We start from the raw sequence: 21,630 nt of genomic DNA, 5'->3' as shown, positions 1-21,630 counted from the left end.
CCTTTAGCCCCCAGCACGCTCCCCCCGCATGCTGTCATCTCCAGTCCCTTCCGCGGTCGCTTTCATGACATTACACACACACTTTCCAGTCCCTTCCGTGGTCACACACGTTCACTGCGGACATTTTCATTCTCTCTCTCATGTTCACCCTTTTCCAAGAAAAACTGTCCGGTTCCCTGTGATCCCCATGTCCCCTGCACGGTGTGAAACTCTTTTTTTTTTTATCCTCACCTCAGGACACTTTAGCATTTATCCTCAGACAGAATGGGAGAGGGAGAGGGAAAGAGAGAAACATTGACTGCCACCCACATGCCACCCACATGACCCCAACACTGCCGGGGACAAAGTGCAACCGAGGTACGTGCCCTTAGCGGGAACCGAACCCGGGTCTCTCTGGTCCACAGGCTGATGTGCCAACCGCCGAGCCAAAGCGGCCAGGGCTCCGTGTGAACTCTTCACGTGTGATGTCGCTCAACCCGCGTGACATCCCCACGCGAAATCACTATCCCAGTTTACAGAGGGGGGCATTGGAATTCAGAAAGGACCAGTCATCAGCCCAGAGTCAGAGACCCCACGTGCTAGCCGAGGACTGTCCCGGCCTCTGGTCCTCAGGCCACGCCCCACACCTCGCCCACCGCCCCCTCAGTCCTCAGCAAGGGAGGCCTCCCCCCGCTGCTGTGCCATCGGAAACCTGGCTGGTCACACGATTCCTGCGGTCCTGACCATTTATTGGGGTAAGAAACGGCAGCGCCCGTGTACAGAGCCGCGCGCCCAGGGCACGTCCACCCCACGTCCCCGGCAGTGAGACCGACGAGGACCAGGGACTTTCCCAAGGTCACACGGCAAGAAACAGTGGAGTCGAGCTGGGACTTCTGGGCTCTCCAAATACCCAGAATTCTTTGGCTGGACTATGCAGCCTCTTCAATAAATAAAACAAGAAAATAAATATGTAAACCTTCCTGGAGAGTCTGAGGCGTGGTCCCTGAAGCCTGAGTTTCCAGAGCGAGCTGTTAGCAGGTTGGCAGCTGGAGCCTCCTGCAGACGGGGGGGTCCTGGCTGGACTCCCCCCACAATGTCTATTCCCAGAATGCCCCCGAGACAGGCAGGCCGTGGGTGACTCGGGGGGCCCTGCCGTCACTCCTCCAGTCCCTCGTCCATGGACTGTAAACGGCTTTGAGCTCACATTCCACACTCACTGGGAGCGGGGCCCACACCTGCCCCTCTGCCCCAGTGCCCGCAGCTCTCTGGCGCGGTCACGGGCTTCTGCCCCTCCGTGGCCTCAGCACGAGGCAGGAGCTGGGTCTGCACAGACACAGCACCCAGCTCCCTCCCCAGCCCCGCGCAGACACGCTTGGCAGCCCCCCTCAGGGCCAGCTTCGCCAACATCCAGCCTGCAGCGCCCTTCACCCACTGCTGGGGCAGCAGAGCCCGGGGAAGTGGCTGCCCAAGGTCACGCAGCTGACCCGGACAGCGGGGGTGGCGGCCGAGGCCGGTTCCTGAGGCTGAGCCGAGGGCGCAGCACACACAGGGCCAGGTCCCGACCCGGACCCCGGGGCAGACAAGCCGGCGTCCAAACCCAGAGGCTCCCGGGGGGCTGTTTCGACCACCGCGAGCAGCCGTGGTTTCTCTTGTTCTGTCAGCAAATGATGGGGCGGCGGGTGGGGTCCCTGAGGGGCTCGGCCACTGCGGGTACCTCGGGGGGCCCCTGCTCCATTTGCTGAAGGAGGGAAATGCCTGTCTGTGCACAAGAGACATCCCCGGAGCATGAGCCAGAGCCCCCTTTTGGGTCTCAGCTCCTTTTGTCCCCCCCGAGGCTCCATAACGGAGGCTGACTGACTGGCGGACCAGGGCAGACACCCCGAAAGGTCTTCCAGGACACGCTCCCTCCCCAGGAGGCCTGCCGGAGAGGGGGCTTCTCCGTGCGACCGCTCCAGGCCAGCTGGTGGTCAGCTGAGCATCCAGAGATCATCCCTGGTCACTGCTCCCTCCTTTCCCCCTAGAGACGACCCCAGCGGTGGGGCCCTGACACCTGGCTGGCTTGAGGGGGGAGCCTGGCTCTGAGCTGACCTCAGCCGGTGACCTCGCCACAGCCCCGGAACACCCCACGACTCCCTGAGCAGATGCTCCTTATCAGACGGGAGCTTCCCGGGGCCAGTGTGCTCTGCTCCTCCGCGCGCCCGAGTCCGCAGGGCCCCAGCCGTGCTCGTCTGTACATGGGGAGCCCGCCTGCCTGGCCCTGTGCACCCTGCTGGGCCCACTGGCCTGGCACCGTGCTTCACTCCTGATCCGGGCCCGGGCCCAGGCGGGACGTGGCTGACGTGAAAACAGCCCTCAGTCCGAGTCACTCACTGCAGTGCAGACTGCAGATCAGCGGCTGGGTGACCAGGTCGGAGTCAAAGGTGCCCAGGAGACCGCCCGGGGCTGCCACACAGTCCAGAGGGGCAAGGTCGTGGGCAAAGCTCCAGGCGGCGGTTCCTAGGTCCTCGCAGCTGGTCAAGCCCAGGAGTGCCCACTCCTCAGCTGGGGGGTTCCACTGTCCAGTTGGGGGCGCTGAAGGAGCGAGCGTCACTTCTGGGGGACCCTGTTTCAAGTAACCCTTGACCAGGGCTGGCGACCAGGCTCCCTCGGCAGCCAGGCACGTCCTGATCTGGGGGCCAAAGCCATCTGGTGAAGAGGACGCTTCCGCCGGACAGCCCGCCTCGGCTGCCTTCTCCTCCGCGTCTCTGGATTGTTTCAGGTAGCCCTGAAATGCCACCACAGCCGGGTCTTCCTCCTCCGCCACTTCGGGCCCCGAGGCTGAGCCGAGCTGCGGCTCCCCGGGCGGCCGCTCGGAGCTCGGGGCCAGGCCGATGCCGCTGTCGTCCCGGCCCTGGCCCCCGCGCCCCGTGCCCGCGCTCAGGCCGGGCTCCTGCAGGCAGATGCCGCTGTCTGTGCTGCCGCCGCCGCTGCTGCTGCTGCTGCTCTCCTCCAGCTCCAGGGACGCCCCCGGCGTGCCCCCCGCCTGAGGATGGGGGGCGGGGAGGAGGGACTCGGGCTCCTCCGTCTGCAGGGACGGCTTGGCACTGCCGAAGCCACTGTCGGCGCTGCCGTGCAGCTCAGAGTTCCTCAGCTCCAGGGACACCTTGGGGAGGGCCTCCTCGTCGATGGGATGGATGGTGTCCTTGGGCTCCAGGCGGGGGAGCTGACTGGCGATGCTGAAGGGGCTGGGCCTCCCGAACACCTGCAGAGGAGAGGGCAGAGAGGGTCAGGCCGAGGGTCACCTGGAGGGGCCACCCATGTCGCCAGGCCACGAGGGGAACTCGGAGGGGGTGCTCCGAGACAGGGCGCGGGCCTGGGGCACACGGCCACCTGCTCCTGGTGCTTCGTGTCGGAGCTGAGATGTCTTCCTAAGAAACTCTCCGCTCAGCTCAGACCCACGGTGTAAGCAGCCTGTGCTCCTGGAGCCCAGACGGACGGCAGGCCGCCGGGGTGGAATGTTCTCAGTGGCCCTGCGTTTCCACCCCGCCAGCGGGCCGGACCCATGTGGACCTAAACGTGTGTCCAAACTCTTCAGACTGTGACCCCAAGTATGAGATGTGTTCCATAACCACCTGTATAGAAGTATCCCGTACATATATAACTCCTATGTGAATGACTAACACCAGCTTCACAAATACTCATTACCACCTGTACACAGTGGTCTGTTCTGTTCTGTTCTATCCTACCCCACTCCACCCCATCCCACCCCATCCCTATTTGTTTTTAAAATGCTCGATGTGCCCTGGCTGGTTTGGCTCAGCGGTTAGAGCGTCAGCCTGCGGTACGAAGAGACCCGGGTTCGGTTCCCGCTAAGGGCGTGTACCTTGGTTGCAGTTTGTCCCCGGCCCTGGTTGGGTCGTGCGGGTGGCAGCCACTCGATGTGTCCCTTTCTCATCCATGTTTCTCTCTCTCCCTCCCACTCTATCTGAATAAAAAATGGAAAAGTGCATCAATCAATAAATAAAATGCTCGATGTGAGACACCAAATTAATTTCTCCACTCCTGGAGCTGTGACCCGCACAAACCTAGGGGGTGGGGTGCAGTGGGGGACAGCAGGACAAGCACAGAACCGGTAGCTGAGGAGGGCATGAACTGCCGAGGAGCCCCGGGAAACCCCTTAACGCTGGCTCCTCTGGCCCAGCCGCGTGGTGTTCTTTCTGCCTGGGAACACAGCTGCGCAGTGCTGTCTCAGGGCCTTTGCACATGCTAGACTCTCTCTGGCTGGAAGGCTCTTCTCAGGGCTCTGTATGGGTGTGTCCTTCAGGTCTCAGCTCAGATGTCCCCTCTTCAGAGAGGCCCTCCTGATCACCCCCACACACTCCCTACATCAACCTAGTTGACTTCTTTCCAGCCCTTAGTTTCTCAAATTACGCTTTCATCCACGCCCCGCGCCAACACGTACGAACGCGCACAGTATCCCCACCCCCAGCAGTACGCACGCTCCTCCAGGCCGCTGCTCTCCGGTCCCGTTTGCCACTCTGTTTGCAAACCCCACTGAGCTTCGCGGGGGATGCTCACTGTCGACTGAGTGTTGCACAGTTGACATCATTCCTGCGTACGTGGTAACTCTAGCTCGGCTCATGGGCTGAGTTCCTGCTGATACTACGTAGCTTGGTAATTACAGGTGTGCATTCCAGAGCCAGCCTGCACGGGTGCAGCTCCCAGCTCTGCCTCTTAACAGCTGCATCGCTTTGGCCACATCAGTCTCCCTCTCTGTGCTTGTGTCCCTCGCCTGCAAAGTGGAGACAGAGACAGGATCTGCCTCCGCCTGCGGCGGTTCAAGGACGTGCCGCGTGTAGAACCGCGCTCGGTACCTATTGGTGGCTGTGCAGTAGTTCTCTAAGGAAGTAGTATTACCTCTATTTCTTTCTCTTTTTTTTTTTTGAGAGAGAGAGAGGAAGGAAGAGGGAGAGAGAGAGAGAGAGACATCGATGAGAGAGAACATCGATTGGCCGCCTCCTGCAAGCCCCCCACTGAGGATCTGGCCCACAACCTGGGCGTGTGCCCTGACCGGGAATCAAACTGGCGACCTCCTGGGGCAGGGTCGACGCTCAACCACTGAGCCACACCGGCCGCACTATAATCTCTATTTCTTAAAGGAGAAAATGAAGCCGCAGAGAAGTAGTTTGCCCAAAGCCACGCGGCAGCAAAGAACAAACCTGGAATTTGTACGCAACCACCCTGATTTGAGTGTCCACTTGTCCAATAGTATGTGCCTGGACACACAGTCGAAAGACCAGATGGAGGCAGCTCGTGAGAATGAGCTATGGAGCGTCAGAGTGCCGCCTGCCACCAGCCATTCGTGAAGTCAGCGATGACCGTGGCGTGAGACCAAGGCCTGGGGCTCGGTTTGCCCGGAGGAGGGAGACTCTCCAGGGCAGCCCAGTTCTGTGCCCCACACGGACGGAAGGCGCAGGAAGCCAGAGGCTGCCTGTCAGTCATCCCCTTCGGCACCTGTGTCTGTCTCACTGGTGTGTGCTGACGCCTGGCGTGCCAGGGGTGGTCGTAACGCAGTGAATTACACGCAGACCTGGCCGGGCCCCGAGAACGCATACTTCAAGGGTGTATTGTGTTCATCTGCTAAACCCCCATCCTGACAGGGTGCATTAAAGTGACGGCTGATACACTGGCCACTCCGCCCGCCGAAATCGAGCCCCTGGGTCAGTCTGCATGCGTTTGGCGCTCAGTGACGGCGGCTCGACGGCACCGCCTTCGCTTTCTTCCCGGGCGCCTTTCCCGGTGCCTGAGTAAAACGCCCCCTCCAGGGTCCTCGACCACCTCCTCACCCCTCGGCTTGCTAGTTGTCCATCCTGGGGGCAGGCCCTGTATACGCAGCTCCAGAAACCTGTCCTGGCTCTGGGCCCCGCGAAGCTATGCTCCAAGCACCGGCGCGCATCTGTGCACCGTGATGTGCTCAGAGCACGGGGAAGGAGCTCCGTCCGCAGCTGGACGCGGAGAAGCACTTCAGAAGCCCTGGGACTGTGGGGGCAGCGGTCCCAGGCTCCTCGTCCATCTGTCTCCCCAGGACCCTGCAGCTGGGACACACTCTCGCACTAGCTGGGCCAGGCCATGCTTCTCCCCTCCCCACGTCCTGGAGTTCTTCCTCCGAATAATTTCGGAGGGTCTTTGTCTCCCTCCTCGTTTTACCCAAACACCCTGCAGTCCCTCTGGAGGTCCCCTTGCAGCCGGAGGCCAGCCGGGGGGCACGTGGCGGACCAGCTGAGGTTGGAGGCGGGCGTACCGCGCGCGCGTGCATTGGTCAGCGCACGTGTCCTTCACGAACCCTCCTCGCCAGCATCTCACCTCCCCACCCTGCTCTCCCCCTCGGAGGGCAGCCCGGGGCCAGCACTTCCGGCCCTTTGTCCTCCTTCTTCCAGAACATTCTTCCAGCCAGCAGGCGGGGGAAAGACGGCTCCATCCCACCTCTCCCTGGCTGTGTGACCCCGTGCCTGTACAACCTCTCCATGCCTGTTTCCTCCCTTGTCAAATGCGGATGATCAATGTGCCGGGACCTGGTCCACGGCCAGTTACCAAACAGGAATGAGGTCACGTGTGGGGGTTGGGACCACTCAGCTGGATGGCATCTGGGCCACTACAAGGCGATGCTCTCAACTTCGCGCGCGAGTCCTCCCTCCATCCCGAGGGCGCCGGATGGCGGAGCCCGGGCTGAGGGAGGGGACTGTGTTCTGAGACCCTGGTGTGGCTGGGAAGGACGGGCAGTGCCTGCCCGGGACTCACCAGGACGGCGGGCAGCTTCTTCCTGCGCCGCACGTACAGCTGGAGGGCCAGCGTGTAGGCCAGGGCTCCGCAGAGCAGCAGCACCAAGATGAAGAAGATGCTCAGGTTGGTCACCGTGAAATCTGCAGGCCCAGAAAGAGGCACGTTGGCCGGGCACCGTGGCACAGGGAGGGGCAGACCTCGGGGAGCCCACTGCCTCAGGCTCCCCTGGACTACTCTAGCCATGTCCGGGTTCCCAGGGGTCCCTGCCTGGCCTCCCGACATCACTCAAGGACTTTCTCACGACACACTGACCGCCAGCTCTCGGTGCCCACCCAGAGCCAGGAGGGCTCGGCAGGTAAGCGCCGGGGGTCGGCAGCCAGACTCAGATCCAGATCCAAGCCCCCGCTCGCTAGCTGTGAGGCTGTGAACAAAGCACTCGCCCCTCTGGGCCTCAGTTTCCTCATCTACAGAATGGGCACATGAATGGTGCTTACTATGGTTGCGGAGTCCACAGCACCTACCACCTACCAAACCCTTTACCGACGTCGTCTGACCCTTATACCAACCTTAGGAGGGAAAGGCAATTATCATCCCTATTTTTATAGATTAGGATCCTGGGGTCCAGAGAGATTAAGTAGCTGGCCCACGGTCATACACCCCATTAGTGGGAGAAGGGGGATTTGAACCCAGACCTCTACACAAAGCTGTTTCTTACACCAGTGAGGGAATAGAAAAGCCCCTCAGGCACCTGCTTGCACGAGAGGGACCTTTGGTGAGAGTGTGAGCCCCTGAGTGGGCTGAAGGGCACTGGGAAGGTGTGCGGACTCGCTCCGGTCTCGGCTGGACCCTGCCACACCGGACCGGACACCCCCAGCACTGACTGCTGGCCTGAGTGGACAGTACACCCTGCCCCAGCCACACTATGAGCCCGAGGAACACTGTGCTCTCCGCACCCTGACCCCACCCAGGGCCCGGCTGAGAACCTGGCGTAGTGTTTACTGATTTAGCAGCTGTGTTGAGGGGTCAGCTGAGTCCTGTGCCCCCTGAGGGCAGGGGGGTGAGGGAGGCCTCCCGTGCCCCAGCTCTGAGAGAGGACGGCCGAGGACTGTCACAACCAGAGACCACTGCCGCTGGCTGGGGGGCCCTGGGGGTTCCTGGGGAGCCCCGCTGTGTTCAAGCGGAGGCGCTGCAGAATCAGGCGCTGCACCACGCCCCAGGAACCGTCTCCATGCAGAGGCTCAGTGTCCCCGTCTGCCAGTAGGGACACTGGGAGTCCCCCCTGGCACAGTCTGGCCCCAGCGCCTGTGGGGTCCTGCGAGGCCCTTCCCGCCCCTCCCGCCGGGACGCGGACGACCCACTCACACTTCGGGGAGAGCACCACGCACTCCTCCTCGGACCATATCCCCTCGTTCGTGCGGGAGCTCAAAGACGGCTTCACCTTGACACAGAACTTTCCCACGTGCCCTGGGGCTGGGAAGGTGAAGGTTTCATTCTGTACCTTGTTTTTGACCTGAAATGAAAATGAGAGCAGTAAACAAAATGCCCTTTTTCACAGAGAAGCCGAGAGCTGGGGGGGCCTTTAGAGAGGCCCCTGTACCATGGACACAGCCCACCACCTGCTTGTGTTCAAGGAGAGGGTGTGTTGTGAGGGCTGAGGGCCCCCCCAGAGGGGCTCGAGTGGACTGCAGTGGCGGAAAACGGGGTGCGTTTTGCAGATTCCAGATTCCACTTGTGGGGCGTCCTGGGGCAATGACAGCCCCTGGAGCCGCACCTCCCCGTCACACACTGGAGTGACAAGCACCTTCAAGTAGTCACACAATGTCTAACGTGTCTGGTGCGTTGCCTGACACCTGGTAGGCCGTGTCTTCCCTGCCACCTGGCAGGAGCACCAGCTTGAGGGCAGAGGTCACCTCATCGCCCTCCTGCGCCCCGGCAACGCCCCTCTGCCAGCCCCGACCGCGGGAGTCCCGTACCTCATAGTATCCCGGGTCCTTGCGGATGGCGATCTCATACTCTCGGAACTGCGGGAAGATGCTTTCGTACGTGTCGCCGGCGGGGGCCACCGTGGGCCGGGGAGGCTGGATGGTTCCCAGGATGGTGCCGTCACGTGTCTCCAGCGCCACGCCGCCAACGGTCAGTTTCACTGAGCAGAGAGGCGGAGCCGTGAGGCCTGTAGGCTGCGGAGGGCCTGGGCCGCACCCCTGCCTGGCCTCCAGCGTCAAGCTCTCCCCGCCCTAAAACCTGGGCCCCGATTTTCCAACCCAGCAGACCACTAGGACTTCCCAGGGAACATGTTGCAAATACAGGTGCCCCCGGTCCACTCAAGACGTAGTGAAAGTGCGTTTTTGAAGCCGGGCCCTGGAAATGGTGTAAACACACTCCCCGGGTAACGCTTCTGCAGACAGGCCTTTGGGAGCCCGTGACCTGGGTCACGCTAGACCGTCGGGTCGGTTCTGACTCTGAATTCTGCAGGGCAGGCTTGTCACATGCACAGAGCATGGTGGACCCCAAGCTGCAGAAGGGAAGAACCCCACGGAGCTTGGGGCTTATCCTTTTCTCTTAACTCCGCAAAGACGGACTTCCGACTCTTCCCAGGGGCGCCTCCCTGCTTTGGAGCTCAGCTCTTGGGCCTCGGGAGCCCGTCCCTGCCGGGTGGGGGCGGGGTGCTGATGCAAGGGGCCCGCTGCTCGCTTCCCTGCGCTGCCCACGGATCCGCTTCCTCTCCGAGGCCTGCAAGCACTCAGCTGCCCCTGTGACTCAGCGGCCTCAGCTTTCCCCGGAACTTCTCTTCTGGAGCCTCGAAACTCCCGTTCTCTTTGAAACCGTGAACAACTGGTCTGTGCTCATGTGAACCTTCTCCAGAGTCCTGACTCAGGCCTGTCTGGGCAGCGGGGCGCCCTGTCAGGACGCGGGCGGGCGCGGTGAGCTCCAGGACCTGGGCCACGGCTCTGGGCTTGGGCTTCTGGCCGGAAGGGACTCCAACAGCCGTGCCCTAGGCCCTGGGGAGGAAACGCACCTTCATCCTTGGAGAAGCGGGTGCTGCTGAGCGTCCAGTTGGAATGCTGGCCTCTGTCCACTGCCCGGACTTTGGCCCGGTAGCCATTGTTGTGGTACAGGTCGAGGGTCACCATGGTGAGGTCACAGGACAGCATCAGGGTCTGGTTACAGCTGGAGATGGACACCCAAAGCTCCGTCCCGTAACTGGGGAGATATCGGGGTAGGCATCACACTTTTGCTCAAACCCATCTCCTTTGAGAGGGGAGCAGGAGGCGGGGGAGAGAGCTGGCACGGTGGTACAGCCCTCAGGGCGTGATCTCCCACTCTGGGCATCTCGCTGCGGAGGTCGTGCCTTGGTTCGGGGACTGCACCCCTTCCTCCGTGGTCTAAGAGTCTCTGAGGCTAAACTATGAGTAGCTAGAAGCCCAGCGCCTCCAGGGAGACTTGCTACTCCCTGCGACACAGCCTGATTGTCCCCTCGCCCAACTACCTTGGCGGCCAGCGGGGTTTCCCTGTTGACTACGTTATGGATGCTTTTCCAGTAAGAGAAAAATCCTCCGGGAGAAGGCAGTATCACGGACTGCTCACGCCAGAGCTCCCAGAACACGACTCACACATACGAGACTCCATCGCACCCGCCCACGGATGGACATGTGCCAGGGTCCTTCCTGGGGTCACTTCAGGGACAAGGCCATGTCTCTGTGCCAGGGGCCCTGGGGCAGGCGCTCCCCTCCTCCCTCCCGTTCCTTACCTCATGAGTTCCACCTCATAGGAGGTGCTTTCAGACTGATTCTGGATGGGCGCCCAGTGGAGGACGTGGTGGAAAAACTCAGCTTCAAACCACACGGATGGGGGGCTGGGCAGTTCGCTCCCTGGGGAGAAGAGTGTCCGTATCAGAGCCGGCCGAGCCCACCCTCGGGGACGAGGATGCCGATGGCGACCATTTTAACAGCTCCCACTCACTGAGTCCCTTACTATGAGCGGGGTACCTGGTGACAGGTCTACACACATGGTCTCATTTCGTCATCACGACAGCCCTACACGGCGGGCGTGGATGGCCCCAAGTTTACCAGGGGAGAAATGAAAGCGCAGAGAGGTGAACTGATTTGCCCAGGGCCACAGGGTATGTAAGGGGAAGAGTGGGCCCTTGCATGCCGCTGTGTCTGATTCCAGGCGCTGTGTCCTTAAATCAGCGACCCGGGCAGGCTGTGATCAGAAGCAGATGCGGTGGCCGAGAACAGCCGAGCTCAGTGCCATGCAGCCCAGGTGAGCGGGCGGCCTGAGGGCTAAAGGCTGCCCACACCCTGTGCTCCAGCCTCACACCTGGTCCCCACCCTGGCCCCGGCCCTGCCCCAGCCCAAGGCCTTCTGGCTGGAGTCCTCTGGGTACGCAGACATCTGCCTGCGGCGGCTGCTGGTTTCTCTGCACAGCTCTAGCGGGGGGCTTGCCCATCGGCCAGCTCCCAGGAGGGCTTCATCTACAGCCAGAGGCCGGCCTCAGGGGGGTGAGGACCGGTGAGGCAGCTCTCTCCACAGAGAGCTAACACCCTTGGCTCCAAGGGGAGACACTCAATACCAGCGCCCGCCTCCAGCTCCTGTCTCCCTCCCTCCCAACGCACACGATTCCCCATGGGATACGCCAACCTCAGGACTCTCCAGTCAGCCCCCACCAGTGTACCTTGGGCCCATTGTTGGCCCTCCCTGAACCTGCTCTCTCACTGGTAATACACCCAGGAAGAGTCGTCGTGGGAAGTTAAGGCCAGTGTCCAGACTCAGTTCCCTCCTCTCCTCAGTCCCTCACGCGTGTAGCCTGTTCGGGACGCTCTCAGGCCCCCCTTGTTCTCCAGCTTATCATCCTCTCTCCAGTGATGCTTCTGCCTTCTGACTGTCTCCCTCAGCAAGTACACCTGCCCCTCGCTTTCTCAGAGTCTTTGATCTTCTGCCCGTGTCTCGACTTCAAAACACCAGATGGAAAGTGAGAAACGCGCAGCCTTTGCGGTGTTGGGCCGCACCCCCCAGCTCGGCTCCGGGCCGAGTGAAGAGCGGTTCGCCCTGTTTTCCGCCTGTAGACAGGCCCCAGCCCCGCTCTCCCGGCCTCTGCTCTGCCCCTCCAGCTGGGGCCTGGCCCCTGCTCTCTCCCCAGGCCAGCTGGCGGGGCCGGGAGCCTGAGCTCAGGGCAGGAGTGGGGAGGGGGCGGCAGGAGGCGGCGGAGGGCCTGGGGCTACAGAGGGGGCAGTGCCCTCAGGTGGGGGGCAGTGCCCTCAGGTGGGGGGCAAGTGCAGGGGCGGGAAGAGCTGGGGTGGGTGAGGCAGGCAGGGGCAGACTGTCACTGCAGGGCTCAGGGACGGTGCTGTCAGACCGAGAGCAAAGTGATTCCCCAGGGAGACCGCAGGCCCATCCTTGAACCTCGAAGGGACGCGTTTGGACGCCTTGGAGATGGGGAGCGGGAGATGAGGAAGAGAGTCCTCTAACTTCTCCTTCCCCCGCTCCCCCTCCGCGCAATCTCAGCTTCTCCCACTTCCACAAGGGCCCCGGGGCAGAGAGGTTCGGGCCAGGCGGGGCCCCGCGGCACGTCGGGGCGCGGAGCCGTCGGGCGCGCACAGCCCGGGGCGCGGAGGCGGCGGCCCGTCCTTACCTTGCGCGGGGCAGCGGTGGCGCAGGCAGAGGAGCGCGGCCAGCGGCACCAGCAGGCTGGGCAGCATCCTGCGCGCCCCGCATCCTCCGGGGCCCGAGCCGAGCTGCGCCTCCCGCTTCGGGGACACTGAGAACTGCGGGCGGCGAGCCTGGTCCACGCCCGGGGCTGACGTCGGCGGGGCGGGGCCAGGCGGAGGCGCAGCTGCGGGGCGGGGGCGGGGGCGGGGCTCCGGCCGACCCCCACCTCCGGGAGTGCAGTTGGGGTTGAAAGCGGTCGGGTAGCCGCTGGGAGTTGGGGAGGAGATTGTCCCAGGTGATGGGGGCGTGTGCGAGGACACGGAGGGGTCCCCATGATGTCTCCCAGCCTCTTTTGGTTTCTCTTGCCTGAAATCTAATGCCCCCCCCCCCCGTAGTAGCACTCCTGGGCCCTGGGGAGCCCCACATCAGTCACTTATACCTCTGCGTCACTTGACTCTCCTGGGACTTCACTCCAGATGCACCCAAGATGTAAGGGGTGGGAGGCAACACGGTCCGTTTCACTTTTGCTTCAGAGTAGGTTGGTGCAGGAGGGTGGAGGTGTCCCGTCCTGTGTCTGAGGGTCTACCTTGGGAATGGTCAGGGGTGCCCCAGCTACCTGGAGGGTGGAGAGTGGTATGTGCAGGCCCAACAGGGCACCTGGCCAGTCAGGTCCCCCTAAGTGGACAGCTCTTCTTGCCAGACCCTCAGGTCAGCGGGGGTCAGTGGGACTCCTGAGATTTAATGTGTGAGAATGTTTCTGCTCCCGTCCTGGCCGGTTTGGCTCAGCATTGGAGCGCGGGCCTGTGGACCAGAGAGTCCTGGGTTCGGTTCCCGCTAGGGGCACGTACAAAAAAAAAAAAAAAATGTGTCTGCTCCCTGTGTTGCTCAACTGGGAGATTAAGATGGCCAATTGTTCCCAAGGACCCAGGCTTGACCCAAGGGGCGTGGCTGCTTTCCGAAATGACTGTCTCTCCCCATTGATCCCTTTAAGGCGTACACTGTGCTGTTTCTGAACTTGTCTTTGCCTCGTGTTTTGTTAAGTTGTAAGAGTCTAAAAGCTACACCTCATCACTTTGAGAAAGGATCAGGATTCTTAATTCACGCGCACAGCAAATGTGGCTTCACCCAGCTCATTCCGAGCTGGACACCGTGTTGAGGCTGGGATACAGTGGTGATCAAACCAAGGTCCTTTCCCCCGAGAAATGAACACTGGAGCTGGAGACCGAAAGTGAACAGAGATTTTCATGTGCTCAGTGCTCTGGAAAGGGAAGTGCAGGCTTGTGGGGACACAGGAAACAGGCACTCAACCGCAACTGGGGTGGAGGATACAGGAGGCTTCCTGGAGGAGGTGACATTCAAGCTGAGGCTCGAGGGATGAGTAGAAGGTCACTGGGTGAAGAGCAAGCAGAGAGGGGTTCCAAACAGAGGGAAGTGCGTGCTTGGGGATGAGGGAACGTGGGACTTTTGAACACTGGGAAGGGGGTAAGTTAGCATTCCTGTTTCAGGGTGAGAAAAACCAATGTGGACATAGGTTCGTGTGTTGCTCAGGGCAGAGCAGCATTTGGGTGTAGGCTACCCCATAACACCCTGCTGCCTGTTCGAAAGCACCCAGGACAGGAGTTCCGTCCCACGTAGGACCATACCTTGTTTTTCCAGTTCCATTTTGGTTTGCACTGTTATTCACTATTAGTGTTCTGAGAAGTCCACCCTGTGGTTCTGTGACTTCTGGTGTCCACACCAGTCCCGGGACAGATAATAGAAAATAGTTACAGTAGTATCTTTTGTTTTCTGAGCTCTTACTATGTATCAGGCACTATGCTAAGTACCTAACTGTTGTAGCAGGGACTGGCTAGATGCCTAGCCACCCCATTTCCTCTTCCTGGGGTGCCAGGACAACTGTATTTCCTAGCTTCCCTCGCAAAGGCGTGGAATGAGGGACTGGATGGTAACCGACGTGAAGTCAAACTGGCCTGGTCTCTCTGTCCTCGCGAGTCTGTTAGCCAGGTGGAAGGGGCCCAGTGGAGGACTCTGAGGAGATGGAAGGAGCCTGGGTCCCTGAATCACCTCTTGGAGGGGAGCATGCCGAAAAGACACCGACTCCTTGTTAGCCTGTGAGCGGAGCGAGGGGTGAACTTGCGTTGTACCCAGATTCTGGAGTTGTTGTTGCGGCCGGCAGTATTAACCGCCCTGACTAACGCGCAGACACTGTCTCGCTGAATCCTTATTACTCCCTGCCAGCCTGGCATTGTTATCAGTGTTTCACAGGCGGGACATCAGAGACTGTGTTCCTTGTCTGCGTCCCTCGGCCGGTGAGTGGCAGAGCTAACAGCCCAGGTCTCTTCGACTCCAGAGCTCAGAGTTTTTAAAAATGTGTTTTTATTGATTTTTTTAGAGAGCGAGATGGCAACATCACTGAGAGAAAGAAACGTGGATCAGCTGCCTCCTGCACGCCCCCCGCTGGGGATCGAGCTGGCCCCCCGGGCATGTGCCCTTGCCAGCATCCTATCGAACCGTGACCTCTCAGGCCACGGGACAACTGCTCAGCTCATGCTCTGACCACCACATTATCAACGTCCTTCCCAATCTTGGAAGAATTCTTGGGAACGACAAGTGTCTGGCGAGCTGACAGAGAGAAGAGAGGGCGGGGCGGGGGGCACAGCTCAGGGCTGTTCAGCTGGCGAGGCGAATGTGGTCCGCCCCGGGGAACCTGTGGGCAGAGCAGGGTAGGCAGACACCGTGCCCCGTGGCCACATTGGGAAATTGCTAGAGCACATGTTGACGTCCAGCCGGTTCCATTGTCTCATTTTCACTTTACTGCAGCTTGGTCTTCGAAATGATGCTTCCAAAGAGGCCTCGCTGGGGCAGGGTGGGCATCTGCGCGGGGGTGGGGGGGGGCCTGTGCTCCAGTGTGCTGACAGGCAGTTTCTGTCCCGTCCTGGCGATGAGGGAAGTTCCAGACCCTGTGATCATTGTGTCAGAACTGCACAGACAGGGACAGTGCCCTAGATGGAAGCGACCCCCATGGGGAAACGGAGAGACGGAAGCTGCTGGGACACTTGGTTGTCCTTGGGTCATGGAAAATCACAGGGGAGAGATGAAGGGGTCACCAAGGGCCAGCCCCAGCCCCAGGAACCTACAGAACCTAGTTGACATCTGCCTCCCGTCACGGCGGCCTGACTCCCCCCTGATGGCGTGGGAAGGGCTCGGAAGGGACAGAATCCCCTCTGAATGTCTCTCTCTGCTCAGTTTCAATGGTGACTCACACTCGAATGGGGAGTGGTTTGAGTTTCCGCGGGTGGGGGACAGGCACCCTCGTCAGGTTTGGAGCAGGAGACACGGCGGGTTTGCATCTTAAATGGAAGAGGGAACCCAGCCTGTGCAGGTGACGGGCCAGGGGAACTGGGCCAGTTAGTGGCATAATTGAAACCTTGAACTCCTGTTGGAAGTTCAGCTCTTTGCCTGACAGGCCACAGCAGCTAAGCTCGTGAAACGATGACGACGGCGTGAGGGCGCCATGCCCATCAGCCCAGAGGCAAGGGGAAGAAAGGCTGATTTCCCAGGTGAGGGACCTTCCCTGCTGGTCCTTGAATTGGCTCCACTGGGGCTAACAGCCTCTCACGCATGCAGACTGCCTGGGACCTCACTCGGTTCGTGGTCACTGCTACGGCTCACGAGGCCGCTGGGCGGAGCCTGTGGCTGGCAGCAGGAGGCCCAGTTCTAGCCCCAGCTTGGCCACCTGTGCGCCCTGCGGTCTGTCCCTGGACCTCTGGTAGCCACTGACAAGATCAGGTTAATTCTAACCTTCCTGGGCTGCTGTAAGGCTCAATACAGAAGTAACAACACAACTGATCAGGGCTTCCCAAATGAGAGTGGGTGACAGTAGAAATATTTCGCAGGGAGGCCTCTCCCCGACCAGAGGAAGCCAGTCCCCTCCGCCTTGTTTGCTTGTCTGTGCTCATGTGGTCTCTCTCCGGGCTGTCTGCAGTGCCGAGCCCCACCCCAGGACGACGGGGGCCTTCTACTGCACGTGGGACCCCTCAGCCCCCTCCAAAGTGATTTTTAAGGAAACCACCTTGTCAGGAAGGATGAAGACCTATCCATCCCCGTCGCTTTGTAAACTTGGGATGCAAGAGTTTAAGAACAGAACATTGATGAAAACAGCCTGTGTCATTGCAAGAAACAGCTGTGTCTTCCCTCCCCAGCCTTTAGGAATGTCATTTTCCTTTCGTTCTAAACTGAACAGCCATCTGAGCCTCCACCCCACGATTCAGGAAGTCCATCTGCTCTTGGGTCTCCATCCCCAGGTGGTGTGGGAGAGTCCGGGAAGCCTTGCATACCTAGAGCCGCCGGGCAACCCCAGAGCTCACCTGCTCGCGTCTCCTCCTGGGACCTCCGGGCTGTGGCTAGTTGCTTCAGGTATGGGCACAGCGCCCAGAAATGGAAAAATGTCCTCGGGTGAGGATAAAGAAGAAAATCGGTTCTTAAATGCTGCCGGAGGCTTGTGAATAACAAAGTAGCAAAGAGAGAGCTCACCCTGCTTCCAGAAGGAGCCACACGGAGCTCTGGCCGGCTCGGTGCCATTCTGAGAACTTCCCTGCAGTCACGGGGCAGGGGGACACCAGCTCGCCCCCGGCCTTCGGAAATCTCCAGGCCTCTCCGACCACCCTTCTCATCCCCAGAGAGAGGGAGGGCCTTCCTTCCCCTGCTTAACGCCAGCGTATTACTAATTTTTCTTTTAGTTTTTTTTCTTTATTGATTTTAGACAGAGAGGAGGGGAGAGGGAGAGAGAGAGATAGAAACATCGGTGAGAGAGAACATGGACTGGCCGCCTCCTGCACGCCCCCCACTGGAAATCGGGCCCACAACCTGGGCATGTGCCCTAACCGGGCATCGAACTGACGACCTCTTGGTGCATGGGTCACACTCAACCACTGAGCCACACCGGCCGGGGTAATTTTTCTTTAAGATAATTCACAGCAGGAATATCAATTTCCTTCAAGGGGGATTCCAAGCACCTCCCCAAAGGTATAGTCTGGCTGCAGTGGCCAGTGGGTAGGTGCTGGTCTCGTCCCTGTCGTGCGCCTGGGCCCGAGATAACCACACAGCTGGACAGCAGTGGGGTGGCCCAGTCCAGGGCCTTGCCCCAGTCATTTCTCCACAGAGGGTGAGAGACCAGGTCACCTGCTCCTCCTGGCCTGGCCTGGGCCCCTGGGCTTCTGTGGACAGGCAACACCTGGACAGGCAACACCTGGGATGGGCCGCCTGAACTCGGACTTGGGAAACCTGTTCCTCCAACTTCTCAGGGCCGTGGCTCCGCTAAGGAGGCGCTCAGCTGACATGGCTGAGCGAGACCTTTAACACCCCAGTCGAGGGCCCTCCCTTGGAGGCACCACTGATGCCCAGGGCTTTGCCCACCACCACGGGCCTGGACTTACTTTACATCGACATGACTCAGAAGGTTCACAGGACAAAGGAGGGCTCCCACCTGAAGACAAATCTATTCCTACTCTGGGATGCAGACATCACCTGTCGTCCCTAGAATCACAGTTATTTGGCTTTACGAGCTTAAGCATCGATGTCCCACTGTGCCTCTGGTCGCAGCAAGAAGCAAGACCCGAGACCGGGGTTCAAGACCGGGGTTGTCCTTTGTCATTTGTGACTTTGGGCAAAGTCACAAATTCCCCAAGTCTCAGATTACTGAGGTGCAAAACGAGGATGACACCTTTTCTTCCAGCCGACTGGGGTTGTTGAAGATGAGCGTAAGGAAACCTTTGTGAGTCTCTGTGCCGAGGCTCTGCAGGGTCCAAGAATGACTCAGACGCTAGCCTCACCGGGTGCATGGGGGTCAGGGGCATTCAGACCTGCAATAAATAACTTTGATCTGACAGCACCAGGACCAGCTTGGATAGAAGCTGTTTGTAAACTCTGCGGTGTGATACATAGGCAGGGCGAGGATTCGTGCACTTGTCACCGTTTGTTATTTTTTATGGATTGGGCCAGGCCAAACGTGCCTTGGCCAGCTCACAGTGGGGAACCTCTGTCCGTGTCTCTTGGGCTCGAGGAGACCTCGAAGTCCCCGTTGACCCCTGGAATTCTTGCATGGAGGTAAACCCATCTGTCTCCCTGCTTCTGGCTCAGCACCTCCGGACTTTGGCTGGAACCTACTAGCAATGGGGCTTTTCCCCTCTTTCATGGGATGAATCACGATTACAAGAAGTAGCCGGGGCTGGTGAACGGGGAGCGTGTGCACGTGCCCAGCGGATGGACTGTGGGAGGCGGCCCCGGACAGGGAAGCTGCCATCGTCGGGCGGAGCTGAAGTTCTTATAATTTATAGGAAAACGAAAGTCAGAGAGGAAGAGCTCATGCAGATAATGGCAAGTTCACACCTCGCCCTCAGATTCATCCTGTGGCCATCTGACCTTTGGGGACATGAGAACGGGTTGGCTGATGCTCTTCGCACCTTCTTCCAAAGTCTTTCTCACAAGCCAGTGTCTGTGCGTCGGAGGCACGGGCGTCCGGCTGCTCTCTGGTGGCCGGGGACCCCTCCCGCCCCCCCGGGCTGCCCTCTCCCCTCCCGGCCTCTCCCCAGGACACCCAGCACCCAAGCAGGACAGCCTCGGGATTTGTGAAAGGAAATGAGCCTTTATGTGCATCTTGTTAGCGCTCTTGTGCACGGGAGGTTTTTTTACACTTCTCAAAACGTTGATTTGGTAAATACTTTTTAACACAAAAATTCTTTGATTAAGTAATAAATGTTTGTAAATATATACATTAAACATTTTTTTTCTGTATTGATTTTAGAGAGAGAGGGAGAGGGAGAGATAGACACATGGATGAGAGAGAACATCGACTGGCCGCCTCCTGCACGCCCCCCACTGGGGATCGGACCACAACCTGGGCATGTGCCCTGACCGGGGATCGAACCGGCGACCTGGTGGTGCCTGGGTCGACGCTCAAACACTGAGCCACAGTGGCCGGGCAATATATACATTTTTTGGTGGCTCGTGTTTAATGTTATAAATTATAGAAGTTCTAGACCCCGTTTCAGAGAGCTGGAGTTAGCAAGCTCGGGTCATGCGAGTCCTGTGCTCTGGCGTCTGCGTCTGCGCATTAACGGAGTTCTGTGTGAAGGAGGTGCCGCCCGCCCATCGCTCCCGGACATGCTCCAGCCTCACGATGAGACACTTTTCTGGCCCTTGGTCTAGTGACCTCTCCTGTTGTACCATGTCCTCCGGCACAGGACTCCCTTCTCCCTCTCCGTTGAATGCCACCCCCCGCCCAGGCCAACCTGGGTCACCCCATGCTAAAGTGTGAGTCAGGAACCTAGCTCTCCTGAGGTCCCCCTCTGATGACAGAGTCCACAATCGCCACCTCTTCCTCTTGGTCCCTTCCCCTCTCGGGTCAACAGCTCACACCTGCCAACACTCAACGACGACTTGGTGCGGCGGCGCTGTGCCAAGCTCGGGGCTACGCAGGTGGGAAGGAGACAGTGCCTGCCCCATTCCATTTGAAAGAGGGGACGTGGGGAGCCAGCGTTCCCGCTGTGCTGAGGGCTGAGATTGCGTCACTCCGTCTGTCCTGCGCGAGGTACTCTGCTCCGCTCCACAGGGAAGGGAAAGTCTCGGTCACACGATTTCCCCCGGGTTCCTCAGCAAGTGGTGCAGTCCAGGTCTGGCTGGCTCTGCACAGTGTTCTTCCTCCTCTCCAGCCCCTACCCCCCCACCCCCCCGACAGGAAGACGCGATGGGTGCCCCGCTGTGGGCTCCCTGCCAGGCTGCCCGGCGGACCACTGGGCTGGGCTAACCTAGGACTAGGCAGGTGTTTGGGTGCGACTACGCCCTACGCGGGTCTGCCAGGCAGCCGAGGCGGGGGCCATGGTGGCCCTGTGGTGCCAGGGGTCGTGCTTGGCACTGGCTCCTGAAGAAGGGGCAGCTGGGCGACGCTTTGGAAGTAAAACCTTTAGCATCGCTTTCCCTGCCGTTCCCAGCCGGCACCCCCATTCCCTCTGGGAAGGTTAATCACTCCGCAAACAGCTATTGACCGCGTACATGCCAGGCTTCCTTCTAGGCAGCCAAAGCAGCCCAGACCCTGCCGCATGGAGGTCATTCTAAGGAGAGAGACAGATGTAAATAATCAGTAAGTGAAATGAGTATGTGGTATGTCAGGTGGTGATCAGAGGAAGAGGGAATGGGGTGCAATTCTAAACAGGGGAGGCCTTACCCAGTAGGACCTGAGGTGGGGCACGAGTCCTGTGGCCATGTGGATAAAGAGCATTCCGGACAGACGGAACAGCAAGTGCAAAGGCCCTGGGGTGAGAGTGTACCTGGCATGCTTGGGGGCAAGGCCAGCGTGGGGCTGGAGGCCGTGAATGAGGCTCACCTGGCTGTAGGTCGGCTTGTCCGTGGGGAGGGGTGTGTTCCAGTGGCTGACAGACAGAGGACCCGAGAGCTCTCAGCCTGGCTCCCCTTTTGCTCGAGATATGCACTGGGTTGGGGGGTGGGGGCTGGAAGGGGCTCTTTGTCCTGAGCTTCGGCCCTGCGTCCCACATCTGAATGAATACACTTTCCCTACATACTCACACTTTCACCCTTTCCTCTCTCTTCTTCTTTTTTTTTTTTTTTATCCTCACCCGAGGATATTTTTCCATTTTTTTGTACAGACAGAGTGGGAGGAAGAGAGAGGAAGGGAGAGAGAGAGAGAAACATCGATGTGAAAGGGACACATTGAGTGGCTGCCACCCGCACGACCAACCAGGGCCGGGGACAAACTGCAACCGAAATACGTGCCCTTAGCGGGAACCGAACCCGGGTCTCTCTGTACCGCAGGCCGATGCTCCAACCGCTGAGCCAAACCGGCCAGGGCTCCTCCCTCTTCTTGAGTGTCCCCTTTCTTGTTCCCTTCTGCAATCCTTTTCCCTCCCCCAAATCCGCAGCGTCTGGTCCAGGAGGAGGCCGGCAGGAGAGCGCGGAGGAGGGCGCGCCTGAGGCCGCTGTGCCACATGATCACACGCTGGCCGACTCAAAGCAACAGACACGTATTCTCTCGCAGGTCTAGGGACCAGGAGTCTGCAGCTGGCTTTCCTAGGCTGGAACCGAGGCGCCGGAGTGGCCACGCGCCTTCCGGAGGCTGCGCAGGAGAGGCCTTCCCACCCTGCTCCGCTCGGGGGCCGCGCGGTCCTTGGCTGGTGGCCACACCGTCCCTCCTGCTGCCTTTCGCTCCGTGTGTGAGTCCCTCGGCCTCCTC

General features: G+C 60.0%; 1 protein-coding gene across 1 annotated transcript; it reads right to left on the bottom strand.

The window, feature by feature from the left end:
* Positions 1–688: 688 nt before the first annotated feature.
* IL10RA (interleukin 10 receptor subunit alpha) lies at positions 689–12,436 on the bottom strand. Its single transcript, XM_036259827.1, has 7 exons — positions 12,370–12,436; positions 10,487–10,607; positions 9,755–9,939; positions 8,712–8,881; positions 8,101–8,248; positions 6,757–6,878; positions 689–3,220 (listed from the first exon to the last, which is right to left on the bottom strand). Exons 1-7 carry the CDS (start codon positions 12,434–12,436, stop codon positions 2,342–2,344), a joined length of 1,692 nt encoding a protein of 563 aa, XP_036115720.1. The 3' UTR covers positions 689–2,341.
* Between the last annotated feature and the right edge of the window lie 9,194 nt (positions 12,437–21,630).

Source organism: Molossus molossus, unplaced genomic scaffold (assembly GCF_014108415.1).
Source record: "Molossus molossus isolate mMolMol1 unplaced genomic scaffold, mMolMol1.p scaffold_m16_p_13, whole genome shotgun sequence".
NCBI lineage: Eukaryota > Metazoa > Chordata > Mammalia > Chiroptera > Molossidae > Molossus > Molossus molossus.
This window is presented reverse-complemented; position numbering and strand designations above follow the sequence as displayed.